Here is a 15,568-nt window from a genome sequence, read left to right as displayed (position 1 = left end):
ACTGAAAAAAATCTGGAAAACCTACATCACTACGGACATGAGATGTTCTGTACCTAGCACAGAATAATAGCATGAGCATATTAGGGTAGTCAAAGTCTATTGTAAGGGGCAGCATTAGTTTATCCCCACAATACTTCTTAAGTCTCATAAATCCCTACTTTTCTATTCTTTGGGGGTGGGACCATAGTTGTGGTAGCACACATGCTTTACATGCAGAAACTCCCAGGTTCAGTCCCTGGCATCCTGAGTTAGAAGGATGGGGTAGGAGATGTGAACGACTACTGCCCGAGACGGTGGGGAGTCACTACCAGTCAAGAGCAGACAAAAGAGCCAACTTTCTACGTTCCCATTCATCCTTCACAAACCCACTACATGATCACTGCCCTTATACGGAGCAACTAGCAGTTGACTGAATAATGCTTTCAGTTGACAGCCAAGACAAGAAGTGGCAGAGATCAATCCCTACCTCACTTCAAGTCACATATAGGCACAACTTGTCTTGGCCACTGTAGCACAGGCATCCCTAACTAAAAGAAAAAAGAAAATCAATCAGATTCCTTTGATTTGATCTCTTGGAGGGAGCTAATTGCCAGATTCTATGTACTGCTGCTGAGAGGATACTGCAGGTACACTATACAAGTGTATCCAAATTGCCAACAGAAGGAAAGGAAATTGCCAGACCATATCATTGCCTCCCAACCCCAGCTAGTAGTAGGAATGCCAATTTCTAGAAAGTAATTGATAAAATGTCAATCTACACACTTGATCAAGAGACAAAGAATACTTTTTCAGACAATTTTTTTAAAAAGGGGGATCATCCCCACCCAAGCCTGGAAAAAGTCTGGGCTTAAATTAGGAAACATTTTAAACTCACAGTACAACTGTGTCCGTGAGCAACAAGGATTCAGGGTTGCCATCAACTAATGTAGAACCGAGTTTCTTCCCAGTAGCTTTTCCAATTGAGGTTTTCAACTTCTTAACTAGCTTCTTGGGCGTGTTTGCTATAGTTGAAGGTTCTTCAGTACAACAGCAGCTGTAGACTTCAAACTTTAGCTGGAATTCTGGCCCAACTTCCTCACTAGAAAGAATTGTTCCACAGCTTTAGGAGAAGTTCAGTTGCTAAACTATCACAATAAAATAAAATAAAAGTACAACTTTATTTAATTTATTTATTTATTTAATGTACTGGCTGCTCTTCAGTGCAAGTATATTTTATTCTCTTAGTACAATTTAAAACAATAAAATAAATCCTCCATATTAAAAGCACAGGAGCAGCAGCCCCAAAATCAAAAGAAGCCAGCAGAGCCATAAAGGCAATACCTAAACAAATGATGAAATCTGCTGGAACATCTGGGCAAACAAACAAACAAACAAACAAAAAACACAATCTGCATAATATTGAAATTACATCAACATTGACACTAGGAGAACTTCTTTGGGGACAGCATTCCAAAGAGGAAACTCAATCCAAAAAAGCCTTCTCTCTAGTCATCACCTGCCCAACGATGGGCGGACGGGACCTGGAAGAAGGCTTCTCATAATGAATGGTTCAGGCAGGCTCACACAGAAAAAAACTGTACTTCAACTCATATCAATTAGTACAAACACCAAGCGGTTTTTGACAGCAATCTGTTAAACCCCACAATCAGCAATCTGAAACTTTCTGATTGTCTAAGGTATTTTATGCAGTGTAAAGGGGCAATGCTAGGTGGCTCCCTAAAAATAAATCCATTGACTGGGTTCACATGATGGTTGGAGCTTGTTGTGGCTTATTTAAGCAACGATGAGCTGCAGCACCCACAAGAGCCATCCTGAAAATTCAAGCCATGGTCGCAGCTTGAATATTCAAAATGGCTGCTGGCACATGCTGCAGCTCACCATGGCTAAAATATCGAACTTTAACACAAGGGCTTTTGTCAATACAATGGGCACTGAATCAGGATATGAAACCTGTAGAATTAATTAGGTAATGGTTAGACTATTAATTTCAGTAAATATGTGTTCCATTTTAGTCTCCATGCAAAGGTATATTTGGATACTGTGTATATTTTATGTACACAGTTATACACTTCTATGTACCCTATTTCGTCAATTCTAAGACGCACTTTCCCCCCCATATAAACATCTCTAAAAATGGGGTGCGTCTTAGAATTGTGGGTGTGTCTTAGGGTTTTTTTTCTGTTGGTGGTACTGAAATTAGTGTGCGTCTTACAATCAAAGAAATACGGTACATAAAATCATACACACCCAGGCAACAAGTTTTAACTAAGCATGTAAGAGGGAGGAGGGGAGCATCAACAAATCCTCACTATTTGTTAAGTTCATATTCGTTCAGTTGCCCACAGCAGAGACCCGATAAAAGCAGATACAACCTCTAAGTTCTACACATTTGGCTCAAAGTGCTGTCTGGGATCCTGTTGTAGCTTTGGCCAGATTTCCATCCTTCCATTTCCTCAGTCACCCAGCAATGCAGAGGATGCATTACTCTCCTATGTTCCAAGAAGTATTCATAATTTAACCTTTGTAAGCCTTTGCTCTGACATAACACAATGTTCTAATTTTCCTATTTTGTCTTCCATGTAATAAAAAGTGGGTGGGGTACGATGCCTCAGATTACTGATTTTTTATTTTTAAAGTTACCACTTGGTGAGGCTCTGCAAGCATTAATTGATCCAGAGATACTTACAACACCGTTACACTTTCAAAACATAGGTCTGTGATTGCTTTATCCACAATAAGCAAGTCCGTATCAAAAACCTGAGCTCCTATTTTAAGTAAGCAAAAAACTGAATAACGCTGGGTTCCTGCAACAACAACAAAACAAAACCAGAAGAAATCATTTACTATATATGCTATATCATACAATATGAATGTATTTCTGTAAAAAACCCAAAGCAGTGCAAGATGGATATGTTAGGGCACAATCCAGTCCATAACCTACATAGGCCCCCATACAGCTCTTTGTGCGCTGAAGGGAGGTCAGAAGGAAGAAGTTTCACATTTGGGAGCAGCATGCATAGGAGGAGATGATTTATCAGCTAACTGGATCATGTCCTTAGTGTTTATGCAACTATATATTCAGCAAAACATTTACTTTGCTAGTGAACTTAAAAAGCTCACACAACCTAGCACAATTTCCAAGAGTATAATAATTCAGCAATATTTATATTGCTACATTACCAATACATTATAGTTGCACCTTCAACATTTATGAAAACAATTTCATCCTGAGAGGACTACAGTTTTTAAAATCAGAAAGCCATTAAAACATCCCAAGAGTATACACAGTATTATGAATGCAGAATGAAGGATTACAGTATTTTGTTGTACTGAGCCTGTCTGACCTTACAGGAATTCAAAGTAAAATCAATGGGTGGTGGTGGTGAGACAGCTAGAAAAGACTCAGGGTTAATCTCCATGACACAGCAAACTGCATGCATTCGTGAAGACAAGCCGATAATCCATTCAACAGAAGACAAACTTGTGTTTAGATAGTACATTTCAGTGTTTTAATTGCCAGGAGTATCTTCCATAACTTCCTCTGATGTTTCAACACTTCTATAGCCCAACATGGGGAAAGAATCATACACTTCTGCCACTCTACAGTTTTTCCAAGCAGCATATGTTAAGAACTATATATTTCTAATCAGCCTACATTGTCAACATTATCATGGTAAACCTTAGGTCTATTGTGAAGTCATATAACATGTCACGTGAGAAGTAATTCTGTAAAATGTTCTCCGCTGGATAGAGAGGGAGCTCCCCTGCTTAGTTTTACACAACCATTTTAAAAACAAACATACATACTGTCTTTGCTGCTGAAGTGATCAGAGCCCTTCCACATCAATGGAATTCGGAGATCTAAAGGAAAAAGGAAAAGGAACTTTGGAAGATATGTTGCAGTCCCAATGCAATCCAAAAATTCAGAATTGCTTTTCTTTTCATCCTTATCTAGAACTAAATCAGGCACACTCTATTCCAACAGCCAGCCTAATCAATCAGCATCAATTACAGAGTTCCCTTTGGCAGCAATTTACAACAGTGTCAACTAAAAAGACACTTTCGGTGAAGAGAAGTTTAGAATCTTACATGAAACTAACTAAAAGTATTTTGAAAATGGGAGCATTGATGTATTTGAGTTGAAGTCCATTATTAAGTCAAGATAATGGTGTTATTTTAGCTTGGGAACATATCCATTTCGAGACAAGGAACACAGCTCAATGATAGCAATTTTATGTATTATGTCCCAGGTTTTGTTAAAGGACCAAGGGTATCAGGAACAGATAAGACTTCTGCCCCAAACCATGGTGAGTCACTGTCATCCAGAGTAGGCATTATTGGGCAAGCAGGATCAGTAGTCTGACCCAATATAGAGTACAGGTCCATAAATGCACTTGCCAGCTCATCTCCTGCAAGCCCTTTATTCTGGCAAGATCCCTCAGCACCTCACAAGCCTTGCACCAAGTCTCAGGGAGGCTTGAGAAGCAACGAGATCTCTTACTGCTTCACAAACATCTCCTCAATCTGGTATGAGGTCTAGATTGGATTTCCCCATTCTTCTCTGAAGCCTGAAAAAATGGTAGAATCTGACTCATGCTGACCTGCAGAGAGGCTCACAAAACTGTGAGATCGAACTGACTTGCAAACTTCTCCACAGTTCAGCGTTTGCAGCTCAGAGCTGGGGAGGGGGGGGAGAGGCCTTCTGCTACAGTAGCATTTGGCTTCAGAGACACCAGGGTACATCTAAAGTGTAGTGTGACATCAAGGGGATCAGTGGCAACCACAAATTCTGGCAGGCTAGCAAGGCCGACCAGAATCTGGGGACCCTTGAGAATGTAATCTCCTGCTATCCTTGAGGAAAATAAATCTCACTATTTTGCAGTCATGGGAGTATTTTGCATGGATTTTTTTTTTTGCCTTGCCAACTAACAAGTAAAATGGTTTAAACACCACAGCAAGTAGATGCTTGGAGGTACTGTCATGTTGCATGTTTTTCCAACACCTTTGGAAAAAATTAGGATAAATTTGGCTTTAAGATGAAGACATGCATCCAATAATCACAGAAAGGGTGGAGATGTTATTTTATACTGCTTACTAAAACCAAAATTTATTATATTCACTCATTTCCATTTAAGAGTAAAAAAAATCAAGGTAGCTTGGCTTTAGAATGATGCTTCATAAAAAGAATGAAATATATAGGGAAATGTGGGATGGCAGAAATGAGCAGCTTTATGTCAAGAGAGATTAGCTCTCAGTCAAATTCATCAATATTCTTTGGCCTATAGAGCACATTATCAAAACCTCATATTTCTGTAAGAAATCCCTTTGCCAATGTTCTCTCATGAGTCTCTGCTTCAAAGCTTTCTTAGTGTTTAATTGGACAATAGGTTATCCTTCTCTTGGAGTCACATTACGGTAACAAAAGCCCACACTGAGGCAAGATTAAGGTAAGACTTAAAACTAAACAGATAAAAGTTGGCAATGATAGTATAGATTTATTTTATTTTCAAAAAAAGACAGATCGTTATTTTCTTCAGGGCTTCACCAGAAAATTACTGGTGAGACCTACGAATCAAATCATACTTGCAGGCAGTGTGCAGGCAAGCAAAGGCTTTGCAGTTTGAGCTGGCAAGGTGGTAAATTAGGGGTTTTATTGTTTATATAGCAGCATCAGTGTACATTTCTTCCCTTCATGATTCCCTTTATGGCCTAGGTCTCCATGATTCTGTCCCTACTTCGTTTTCCTCTTATCTGTCCAATTGTTATTTCAATGTTTCCATAGATGGAAATTTTGTTGCTTCTCCTTGATTTCTCAACAGATTTTGATACCATCGACTATATCCTCCTGGATGGCTCTGCGAAGTTGGAGCAAGGGCTCTTTATTGCAGTAGCTCCACTCCCACCTGTGAGTTGGTTCCAGAGAGTGATATTAGGGGATTGTGTTTTGGTCCCTTGACAATCATGCAGTGGGATGCCAACTGGGGAACTTGAACGGAAGGGTGCTGTTGCATTCATGTAGGGTGACCACATGAAAAGGAGGACAGGGCTCCTGTATCTTTAACAGTTGCATAGAAAAGGGAATTTCAGCAGGTGTCGTTTGTATATATGGAGAACCTGGTGAAATTTCCTCTTCATCACAACAGTTAAAGCTGCAAGAACTATACTAGAGTTACCAGATTTAAAATAGGGCAGGGCACCTGCAGCTTTAACTATTGTGATGAAGAGGAAATTTCACCAGGTGTCCCATATATACAAACAACACCTGCTGAAATTTCCTTTTCTATGCAACTGTTAAAGATACAGGGGCCTTGTCCTCCTTTTCATATGGTGACCCTAATTCATGTCTTTCCCATGGGCAGCTAGTTGCCATTGTATGAACAGAATGCTGGACTAGAAGGACCTTTAGTCTAATCTAGCATAGCTCATTTCATGTTCTTAATATCCTGTCAACAATGCTTTTTAACATCTGTATGAAGCTGCTGGGTGCAATCATTAGGGGATTTGGGACAAGACATCATCAATATGCAGATAACACCCAATTAACTGAAACTAAATACAGGTAAGATGGAGGCTGTGTATGTGTGTGTGTGGTTCCTAGGTCTGGGAGTTGGGGAATTTATCTTTCCTTGATGGGGTTGCACTCCCTACAGGGTCAGATATGTAGTTTGAGGGTGCTAGGGTGCTTTTGGATTCATCTCTGTCATTGGAGGCCCAAGTGGCCTCTGTGGCAGAGTGACTATTTCCAGCTTTGAGTGCCATGACCCTTCCTGGACCATTGGCGGGTCACATTGATCCACACATTGGTAACCTCAAGTTTGGATGATAGTAATACACTTAATGTAGGGATGCCCTTGAGATTGGTTCAGAAGCTGCTGCTAAAGCAGAATACAGCAGCTAGATTACTCAGTGAAGTCTCCTACAGCACACAAGTGACTTGTATGCTGAAAGTCTGCACTGGCTGCCAAGATAGGTTCAAGATGTTATTGTGGCTTATAAAGCACAGAACGGGTCAGGCCAGGGTACTTGAGAGACTGTATTATCCCGGATAGACTGCCCTGGTCTCTACATTATGAGGGGAAGGTCTTGCTTATCATATGACGGCCTACTGATGCTCACTTGGTCATGGTACAAGGGCCTTTTCCATTGTGGCACTCACCACATGGAATGATTTCCCTATCAAAATCAAGTGGGCTCCTAGTGTGAAGTGTTTCTACTGACAACAAAAAACAACCTGTTTGTTGGGGTGTTTTCCTGACCACTAGCTTTGCCAGCTACCACTTTAGTACAATGTTTTGTTATTTTATTGATTTATGTTACTATTTTTTAATCATAGTTTTACTTTGTGAACTGCTTTGGATTTTTAAAAAATATATATAATGAAAAGTGGCAGAGAATGTTTTTGAGATGATGATGATGATTATAATAATAATAATAATAATAATAATAATAATAATAATAATAATAATGCCCAGATAAGTGTGCTTTACATCCTGTTTGGCATCACTTCCAAGGAGATGTGTTTGTGCTTGAAGTGTAGAAATAATATTTGGAATGAAAAACTTTTAATTTTTTGCTTTTACTGTACCAGAATAATTTTTCAAACTGGAGACACACTTCTGCTTGGTTCTTAAGCAAGCTGATATTCTCCAATTACAAAACTGAACATGTAAAACCCTATTCTTTTTACAGGAAGATCACAGTTTCAGTGATAAAGCTTTGACTATTAGCTTAAACGGAATGAATGTATTTATTTTTCAAATGGATTTGGTCACAGAGTCACCTAAGTCAAGCCATTTCACAAAGATATGAAGATGGAACATGCATTTCAGTGAAAAGACACTGTATTGCAATTTAGACTGCTACATCAACAAAAATTTCTAGCACGCCTAAGCTTTCCGACTGCAGGCTTTCAGAAAGTAAGCATACCTGATATGGCAACCTTGCCTCTACATGCGGTACGGTCTTTAGCTGCAAAATCTGAGCATCTAACAAAAGAATTTAAAAAAATTAATTAGATAAAATAATGAACTTTTATGATCTTATATGAACTTTTCCTCTTTTTTTAAAGATAAGTTTGTGTGGGCTGAGATTATTGGGTACTCAATGTTTTATAAGCATCCACATAAAAATATTGTAACTCTACTGACTCATTAAAATGACACATGTTTCTGCCATTTTCTAGAACACTGGTAGTGCATTCATTACATTATACACATGAAATGATAAGAAACAAGCAGATTAAATCCACTGGAATGTCTATGGAAGTCTTAGAACAAAAGCAAATTTTACAAAAAAACAAACCACAGTTGTGCTCTTGCATAACTTTCTCTTAAGACATTTGTGCATAAATACTTCTTGAAATATTGTGCTTTACGTGAGTTTTTCTAGGTATCCTCTATTTTTGATAAAGATATATGTTGCATTAATTTAATGATCAAGAACTCTGGAATCACATAATAGAAAGACCAAAATCATTTTAACTTAGAAACATTGGGATTTCCTGCAACTGTTAGAATATTGATATGAGCATTACACTCATTTTTTAAAATTACAAGGAGAGCCATATTGGTGTCTTTCAGCCCAATGCCTGTGAGGGAAAGACCTTGTTATCACTTGTGAAGAAATGGGAAATCTTTGTCACTGTCAGCTTCTAGAAATAACTCGGCTAAAAAAGTAAACAGTATAAGGAAGGTTTGGTTTTTTCTATCTGTTTCTTCGATCCATCATACTGCTCAGAGCAGCAACACACATAATGTGCTTGACATGTGCTGCCATGACATTATAGTAGGAGCTCTTAGGAAATATCGTGGGGCAACCCTCCAAGGAAATCTGATAATGTAGTTCTGTAAACTGCCTAGAAATTTCAGGCAGAATTCTTAGCACTTATATACAATTACAATATCAGGATTCATGACAGTTAAACCACTTAATTTTTCTATAATAGTGACTCTAAGATCTCCTGCTCTCAAGGACTCCACCCACTTGCCCTTGATTTCCCTTATGTCTGAAACATCCCCACAGAACACTTGGATTGTGCAATCTCTCCTCTTTCATCAAATCTCACCTTAAAATCTAAATTTTATCAAATGTTTTTGCTACATTCATCCTCTGCTGCAAAGGGCTTGATGCATGTGCAACTGCATTTGCTCACAGTCATCCCATGTCACCCTTGCCTTTCCCCTCCTTGTGTGGTTCTTCCCTGTGCTGTCGTCTGACTTAAAAACTTTAGACTGTATGCTCTTCGGGGGCAGGTATCTGATTTTGGTTTCTTGGATATTTGGGGTTTATGCTGTAAAGCCATCTAGGGTATTTTGTACATAGGAGGGGTATAAGCTGAATTAATAATAATAATAATAATACCGCCATGAACAGAAAAAGACAGATAATAATAATATACAATAAGCATTGAAAATACTATATGATTAATAATGAAGGTGATTTCAGCAAGGTGATTTCCATCTATTGAGGAAAATCCATGCAAGTAGTTAGCAATTCTACTGATCTGCATATGAGAATTGGTGCAAAACTGTGTACAGCTACACTGTCTATTTTTTCATTTTAAAAAAATAAGTTATTGCTTCAAGAAACTGCTTAGAAAGTATTCGGAGGAGTTAATATGTATTGTCACAAGTAATTAAAATAAACAGGTGATGAAGCTGCAATGCAGCACAATTACCATTTAAAATAAGTATTTTAAAATCCTAAATAATTTTTGGCTCTATTGTAGGTATTTATTTTTTCCTCTCGAGGTTCATGCAGTTAACAAAATTGGCCAGCAGATGGCACCAATTAATCACTTTTTTTACAGGAAAGATTGAAAATGACAGATATTAGTACCGTATTTCTTCGATTCTAAGACACACTTTTCCCCCATATTGATGGCCTCTTAGAATCGAAGAAATACGGTATATGAAGTTTTCCTATGCTTTCTATTGCTTAATGTGGTCTCTCTTACCAAACTCTGAAATGATACTCAAAACACTTTAAGACCAAGACAGCCCCAAAGATATCTCACTTCCCAGGGTTGCTGTGTTGGTTCCCATCGTTTACAGAAAATTTGTGAACAGCCATCTACTCCTCTCTGTGCTGTCACATTAGAAGTAGATATTGCAGACCAAGTTCCCCTAACTACATGGGAGCCACGCTTCCCCTGCAGTGGCTTCTGCACAGCTGGGGAAGTGTTTAAATGACTCAACCATGGGGTGTGTGTGTGTGTGTGTGTGTATGTGTGTTGGGGGAGCAATCTCATTGTTGGGAGCTGTGCGTTAGCTCCCTACCCATGACGTTCAGTTATTTAAACTTGATCCCAACTATGTAGGAGCCACTTAGGAGAAAGCAGCTTCCACACGCACGGAGTTGTGTAAATGCGTTCAGTCAAAAGCAGTTACAACACCATCGTAGAACTTCCTTCTCAATACGGGGAGGTCATGAGTGCAGAGGACAGGGCTGGAATGCAGATCTCTGTCTCTCCACACTTAGAAAAAAGTGGGCTATTGCCCCTCTTCAGGACTGCATTTGCAAAGTGAGATCTAGCACATGAAAGCATATCCATAGTAAACATGTCAAGTTTCAAGGTGCAAAAGGATTAGTTATATGAGTATTTCCTCTGCTTTCACACAGCACTGACCCAACTGTGTTGACAAGGCACAGCCTCTGCCCATCTGCGAAATAACCCATCAACAGTGCACTCCTTTGTATCACTATGTCCTTTCAATCATTAGTTACTCCATGCCACCTGGTACCCCTTCTCAAGGTTTCTCAGCCACCTCAGTTCTCCACCTTTGTTCTCATCTAGAGTGACAGCTTAAACTGAGATTTTATGAGACTTTAACCATGCGAAACAGAACATCTGCTTCTCTCATAGTAGCTGTATTTGTGCATCACCTTTAGCAGTTTGTGAACGTTCTGTGACATCCCAACAGTTAAGCCAGAAATATTTCCATTAAAAGTCCCAAGATTTTATCAAGAAGGCCTTGGAGATTATATACAGCCGTGCTGGTTGAAGTATACTTAATCTATGCTGAAGTACTATTATTGTAGTGACAGGCTTTAGGTTTGTTATATGTTAAACATCTGAGGCATGCTTGTAAGAAAACTGAAATTACTGACTGTCCTGTAATTCTGTTCACAGTTGACTCTCTTGTCTTCCTCTGTAGTTCTGTCCTGTAGGCCAGTATGCGAGCATTGCAAACCATCAGGTTTTTAGTTGCATGCAATATTTGTTCTTTTTGTGAGCTCACAGTAAGCAATTTGCAAATTCCTTCTCGCATTCTCATTTCAAAGTCAATTTTTTCTTGAATGCTGCAGTCCTAAAACCAAAAGACAAGATAGCTGTCAGATAAACGTCAGGTAGCAGAAGTATAACAAAAACAAAGTTAGTAAATATTGCTTTTATTTTAATTATTTCATTATGAGGTGGGGGGAAATATTAATGCATTTTATTAGATAACAGCAATAATTACCTCAGGTATTGACCTTGGAAGTAATATTGGAAACTATATATTTTTGTAACCTAAAGATATGTAGTGAATGCAAAAGCCCATCTTGAGAGAAGCAGATCTCATGACAATTTTCTTCATGACAATTTATTTATATTTATTTTATTTAAACTATTTGTATACCATTTGATATCCTAAGATCTCTAAAAGGTTTATATAAAATACATATAATACAATATAAAATAATAAATACATTAAAAATTTACAACAAAACAGTAAAACAAATCAGTGTCATGGTCAATTACAAATCAGTGAAAGCCTGAGTAAAAAGATGCATCTTCAAACTTATCAGTTTCCGCCTCTCATACATTTGGGACAGCATTCCAGAGGGTGGGTGCCTCTACTGAGAAGACCCACTTACATGTTGTTACATGGCAACACACTATTGGTCACCGGATGACCAGTAGGGCCTCTTCGGAAGATCTCAAGAGTCCATTTCAATCCTACCTACTAGACTCATATCTCACTTTTTGACTAGAGTTCTGAAGATCCTTTTGCGCTGACCATGTGTTAACTTCCAAGAAGCTGGTAATAGTTTAAGAGGAGGATGTGCACATCATTCCATATTAAAGATTGTTTCAATACAGAGTTTATCCTTATTATAACCTCCTCCCAAAAGGGGGCAACTATTTGGCATTGCCAAAACATATGAATTAAAGAAGCATTAGGTGCATTGCATCTCCAAACTTATGTAAGTTAGACAGTCCCTTATTGAAAAGGCATTGTGGACTCCAATAAATCCGAAACAAGATTTTTTGCTGAATAAGACATAGCCTCCTAAGATCCATAGAAGCTTCAGATACACACTCTAAGGCAACAATCCATCAAAGGCGAAATAGGACGCTCCGATTCTCTATTCCAATCCTGTCTTAAACCATGGGTATCATTTATTTACTACTATTAAATGCTTATATTTATGGGTCATGGGTTGATGTGTCTGTTCAGTTGCTATAACTGTTTCTAAGAATAATGGAGACTCTGAAGCTGTGACAGTGGCCGGATCAAACCTAGATTCCAGTAAGTGTTGGAATTGCAAGTATTGCCATTCAGCCGTAGTAGGTAATTATATTTAGCACATAAATTAGAAAACGACAAAAACACATTGTTTTAATTGATCCCAAGTAAAAATCTTATCCGTCCATGTCCTCCACAAGAACACTTTCTTTCCAATTCTTAAGTCTGGATTTCCCCATAAAGTCAATTTTGCATGAGAGAATGGATTGAACAGCAATTGATGTGATACTATATGCCACATCTCTCTAGCAGCCAAGATTGTAAGAAGGGGGTTATTTATTCTAATACGTTGAGAACCAAGTGCCATCCACTTGGAAAGAGGTTCTAACCATAAGGATTCCAGAACTGACCAGGGTAGCAAATCTAAGTGAACTGAAAAAGACCAAAACTTAGTACAAGCCAATAGATAGGCCCAATAGTACAAAGGAAGGTCTGGAAAACCAAACCCACCTTCTTTAATTGGAAGCTGCATCCATTTCAAAGATATTCAAGGTGATGAAGAACCCCAGAAGAATTTACAAAATAAAGCATTAAGTTGCTGAAAGTAGAGTTTCAGCTAGTTCTGACTGACATCCAGAATGGATTCACAACCTTATCGAAATCAGAGCCACCAGTCTCTACTGGATTCATCCCTACATGATGTTGACAATTCAGAAGAGTGTTTCAGGGTACACACCCAGTTCACCCCCCTGCACTCTGTCCAGGACTTTTGGCAGCACTTCCTAGTGAAAGTGGGCCAATTGCCTTTCGGAGAATTGTGTCCCCTGTTGCCTGTCTCCTCTCCTCTGATAACACAGTTTGAAAGCCATTGCCCTCCTCTCATCCTAGAGCTGCATTTCCATGTGTGTCTTGGTTGAGAGCTATGACAGTTAAACAGGTTTAAAACTAGTTTACAATTGGGATGCTTTGAGATGGAGGGCTCCTAGTGCTACCAGTCAGAAGGCATTGTGCAGCTATTCTTCCTTTTTATCCTAAACTGATTTCCTGTGGTAAGAAAAAAAGATAGAAGAAGCAGTGGGAAAACATGGGAGGGTTATGAGTGGAAGATGACTATGTCTGGGTTCCCTGTACAATTGTGCAAACGAGGCTGGGCAATGGTCCTTTCATTGACCTGGCACTCTAATAGCTTACAGTGTGTGTATTGCATGTGCTTACACACACTGTGCCACATGTTACAATACATGCACAGTGTGGGGCATACGTATTAACCTCCCCTTTGCCCCATCCTTCTCCCTTCTCAAGCTGCTCAATCATCAGACTTTGAACTTTTTTAAAGTTTTAAATTTTCTGCACATCTACACCACTCAAGTTCAGTTTAAAACAAAAATGAGCAAAATCGGTTTGGAAGATATCTAGTAATAAGCCTTATACTACTGTATTCTTATATAAGATTGTAAACCTTATGACAGCTAAAAGACTTACATTATCACGTTGGAAGGACAAATGCTCACCTCTCATAATGCAATGGATTGAGAACTTAACAACGCTATCAACATTTGAACGGGTGTTATATAGGCATGACTTGCGAGTGGATAAATACATGGATATATAGTCTGCTTTTCTTGAAACCTATTCATCACTCCCCAACCCATTTTTTTAAATGAATGGTACACCTGAAGGAAAAAAAATGATATTCCTATATATGTAAAGAAAATAATCTTATTTTTTACGATTTATGTTTTGTTTTGTTAATATTCACAATAAAAAAGAACTCTAAAGGAGCTATCCACGGTGCTGAACTCTAGCCCCCAAACCAAGTTCAGCACTCTGGAGAGCTCCTTTAGAGGTCTCGCTGGCTCTGAAATCTAGAGTAGTTCACAGCCCTACCGAAATCGGAGCCACCAGCCTCCCCTGAAAAAATCGGGTGCAAGAAAAGCGAGGAAGAAAAACGAAAAGCTTTAAAGCGCTTTATAACTGTTACAAAGCGCTTTAAAGCAGTAGTGTAGATCCAGGCAACCAGCCCCCAAAGCCGCTATTCATGCGGCTCTTCAAGATGCGTGTGCGTGCGAAGGGGGAAACCAGAGCCTTGCTAGTTGAGCCGATTCGAAGCCCGTTTCGAGAGCGTTGTTCCGTCGTGGGCTCCGCAGGGCCAAACGCGGTTAATGGGGAGCCCCTTTCTTTGTAGTGACTTCGCCAAGAGCTCCCGGGCCGATACAAAGGAAAGGGGCAGGGGTGGGGGGTGGGCAGCAAAGAAGAGGCCCGCTTCTCTCCCCCAGATAAAGATACTGGAATGGCTCCAGGTTTAGTCCTACTTAGAGTAGACAAGTTGACCTCAGCTCTATTAAACTAGGCTTGTTTCGGTCCCAACGGGTCTTATCTAACGGGAGCTGAAATTAAAATAATAATAATAAAAAATATCTGAGGGGAACCAAGTTGAGGAAAGCTGCTCTAACGTATGACTGAGTCTGGATGCAACCCTCAGGCGAGGCCACAAAGAGGTGGCAGAAAAGGACCCGGCCTCGGGGCTTAAGAGGCAGCAAGAGGGCCGGTCGGGGAAGCGGGGGTGGGGCGGGGTAGGAGAGGCCTCGCCGCGCCTCTGAGGAGGCCGTCCTGAGAGAAAGACCAAGCCGCTCCGCCACACCGAAAGGCGAGAGGAAGGGCGGCCCCCTTCCCGCCTCTTCGCTCACCTGGTCTTTCTCCAGCTCCATGGCGGTACAGCTGCTCCCCCGACAACGCCTCATATAACCGTCGTTTTGCTGCTTCGCCGCTGCCGCCTCAAAGCCGCCACAGTTCAAACTTCCCGCCCCGCCCCGCTTCCTGGGCGCTGTGGTCCAACGGCAGCTGCGACTCCGCCTCCGCCACGGAGAGGGCTTCAGGCCGGCAGCCCCGCCTCAACTGCCCGCCGTCGGAGTCCGGCCGGCTTGTCCCGCCGAACACAGCTAAGAGGCCAGTGGAGGCTGGTGGCTCCGATTTCGTTGGGGCTGTGAATCTATTCTGCATTTCGGTCGGAACCAGCCAGAACGCTAAACTTGCTACCCCAAGTGCTGAAACCAGTTTGGGGATAGGATTCTGCACCCTGGATAGCTCATTTAGAGTACCGGCTACTTCTGACTGAA

The 15,568-nt window shown here is 40.2% G+C and overlaps 1 protein-coding gene across 1 annotated transcript in view; it reads right to left on the bottom strand.

Annotated features, from left to right (window-relative positions):
* Nucleotides 1-15,193, bottom strand: part of RTKN2 (rhotekin 2) — a 40,246-nt gene extending 25,053 nt beyond the window's left edge. The window contains exons 1-6 of the mRNA XM_063131637.1: nt 15,140-15,193; nt 11,110-11,309; nt 7,927-7,985; nt 3,808-3,861; nt 2,687-2,804; nt 875-1,078 (exon numbers count right to left, since the gene is read on the bottom strand). Of these exons, the coding sequence (XP_062987707.1) occupies nt 875-1,078; nt 2,687-2,804; nt 3,808-3,861; nt 7,927-7,985; nt 11,110-11,309; nt 15,140-15,193 (689 nt within the window). The remainder of the gene's footprint in view (nt 1-874; nt 1,079-2,686; nt 2,805-3,807; nt 3,862-7,926; nt 7,986-11,109; nt 11,310-15,139) is intronic.
* Nucleotides 15,194-15,568: the final 375 nt, after the last annotated feature.

Source organism: Elgaria multicarinata, chromosome 8, assembly GCF_023053635.1.
Source record: "Elgaria multicarinata webbii isolate HBS135686 ecotype San Diego chromosome 8, rElgMul1.1.pri, whole genome shotgun sequence".
In the NCBI taxonomy this organism is placed as follows: domain Eukaryota; kingdom Metazoa; phylum Chordata; class Lepidosauria; order Squamata; family Anguidae; genus Elgaria; species Elgaria multicarinata.
This window is presented reverse-complemented; position numbering and strand designations above follow the sequence as displayed.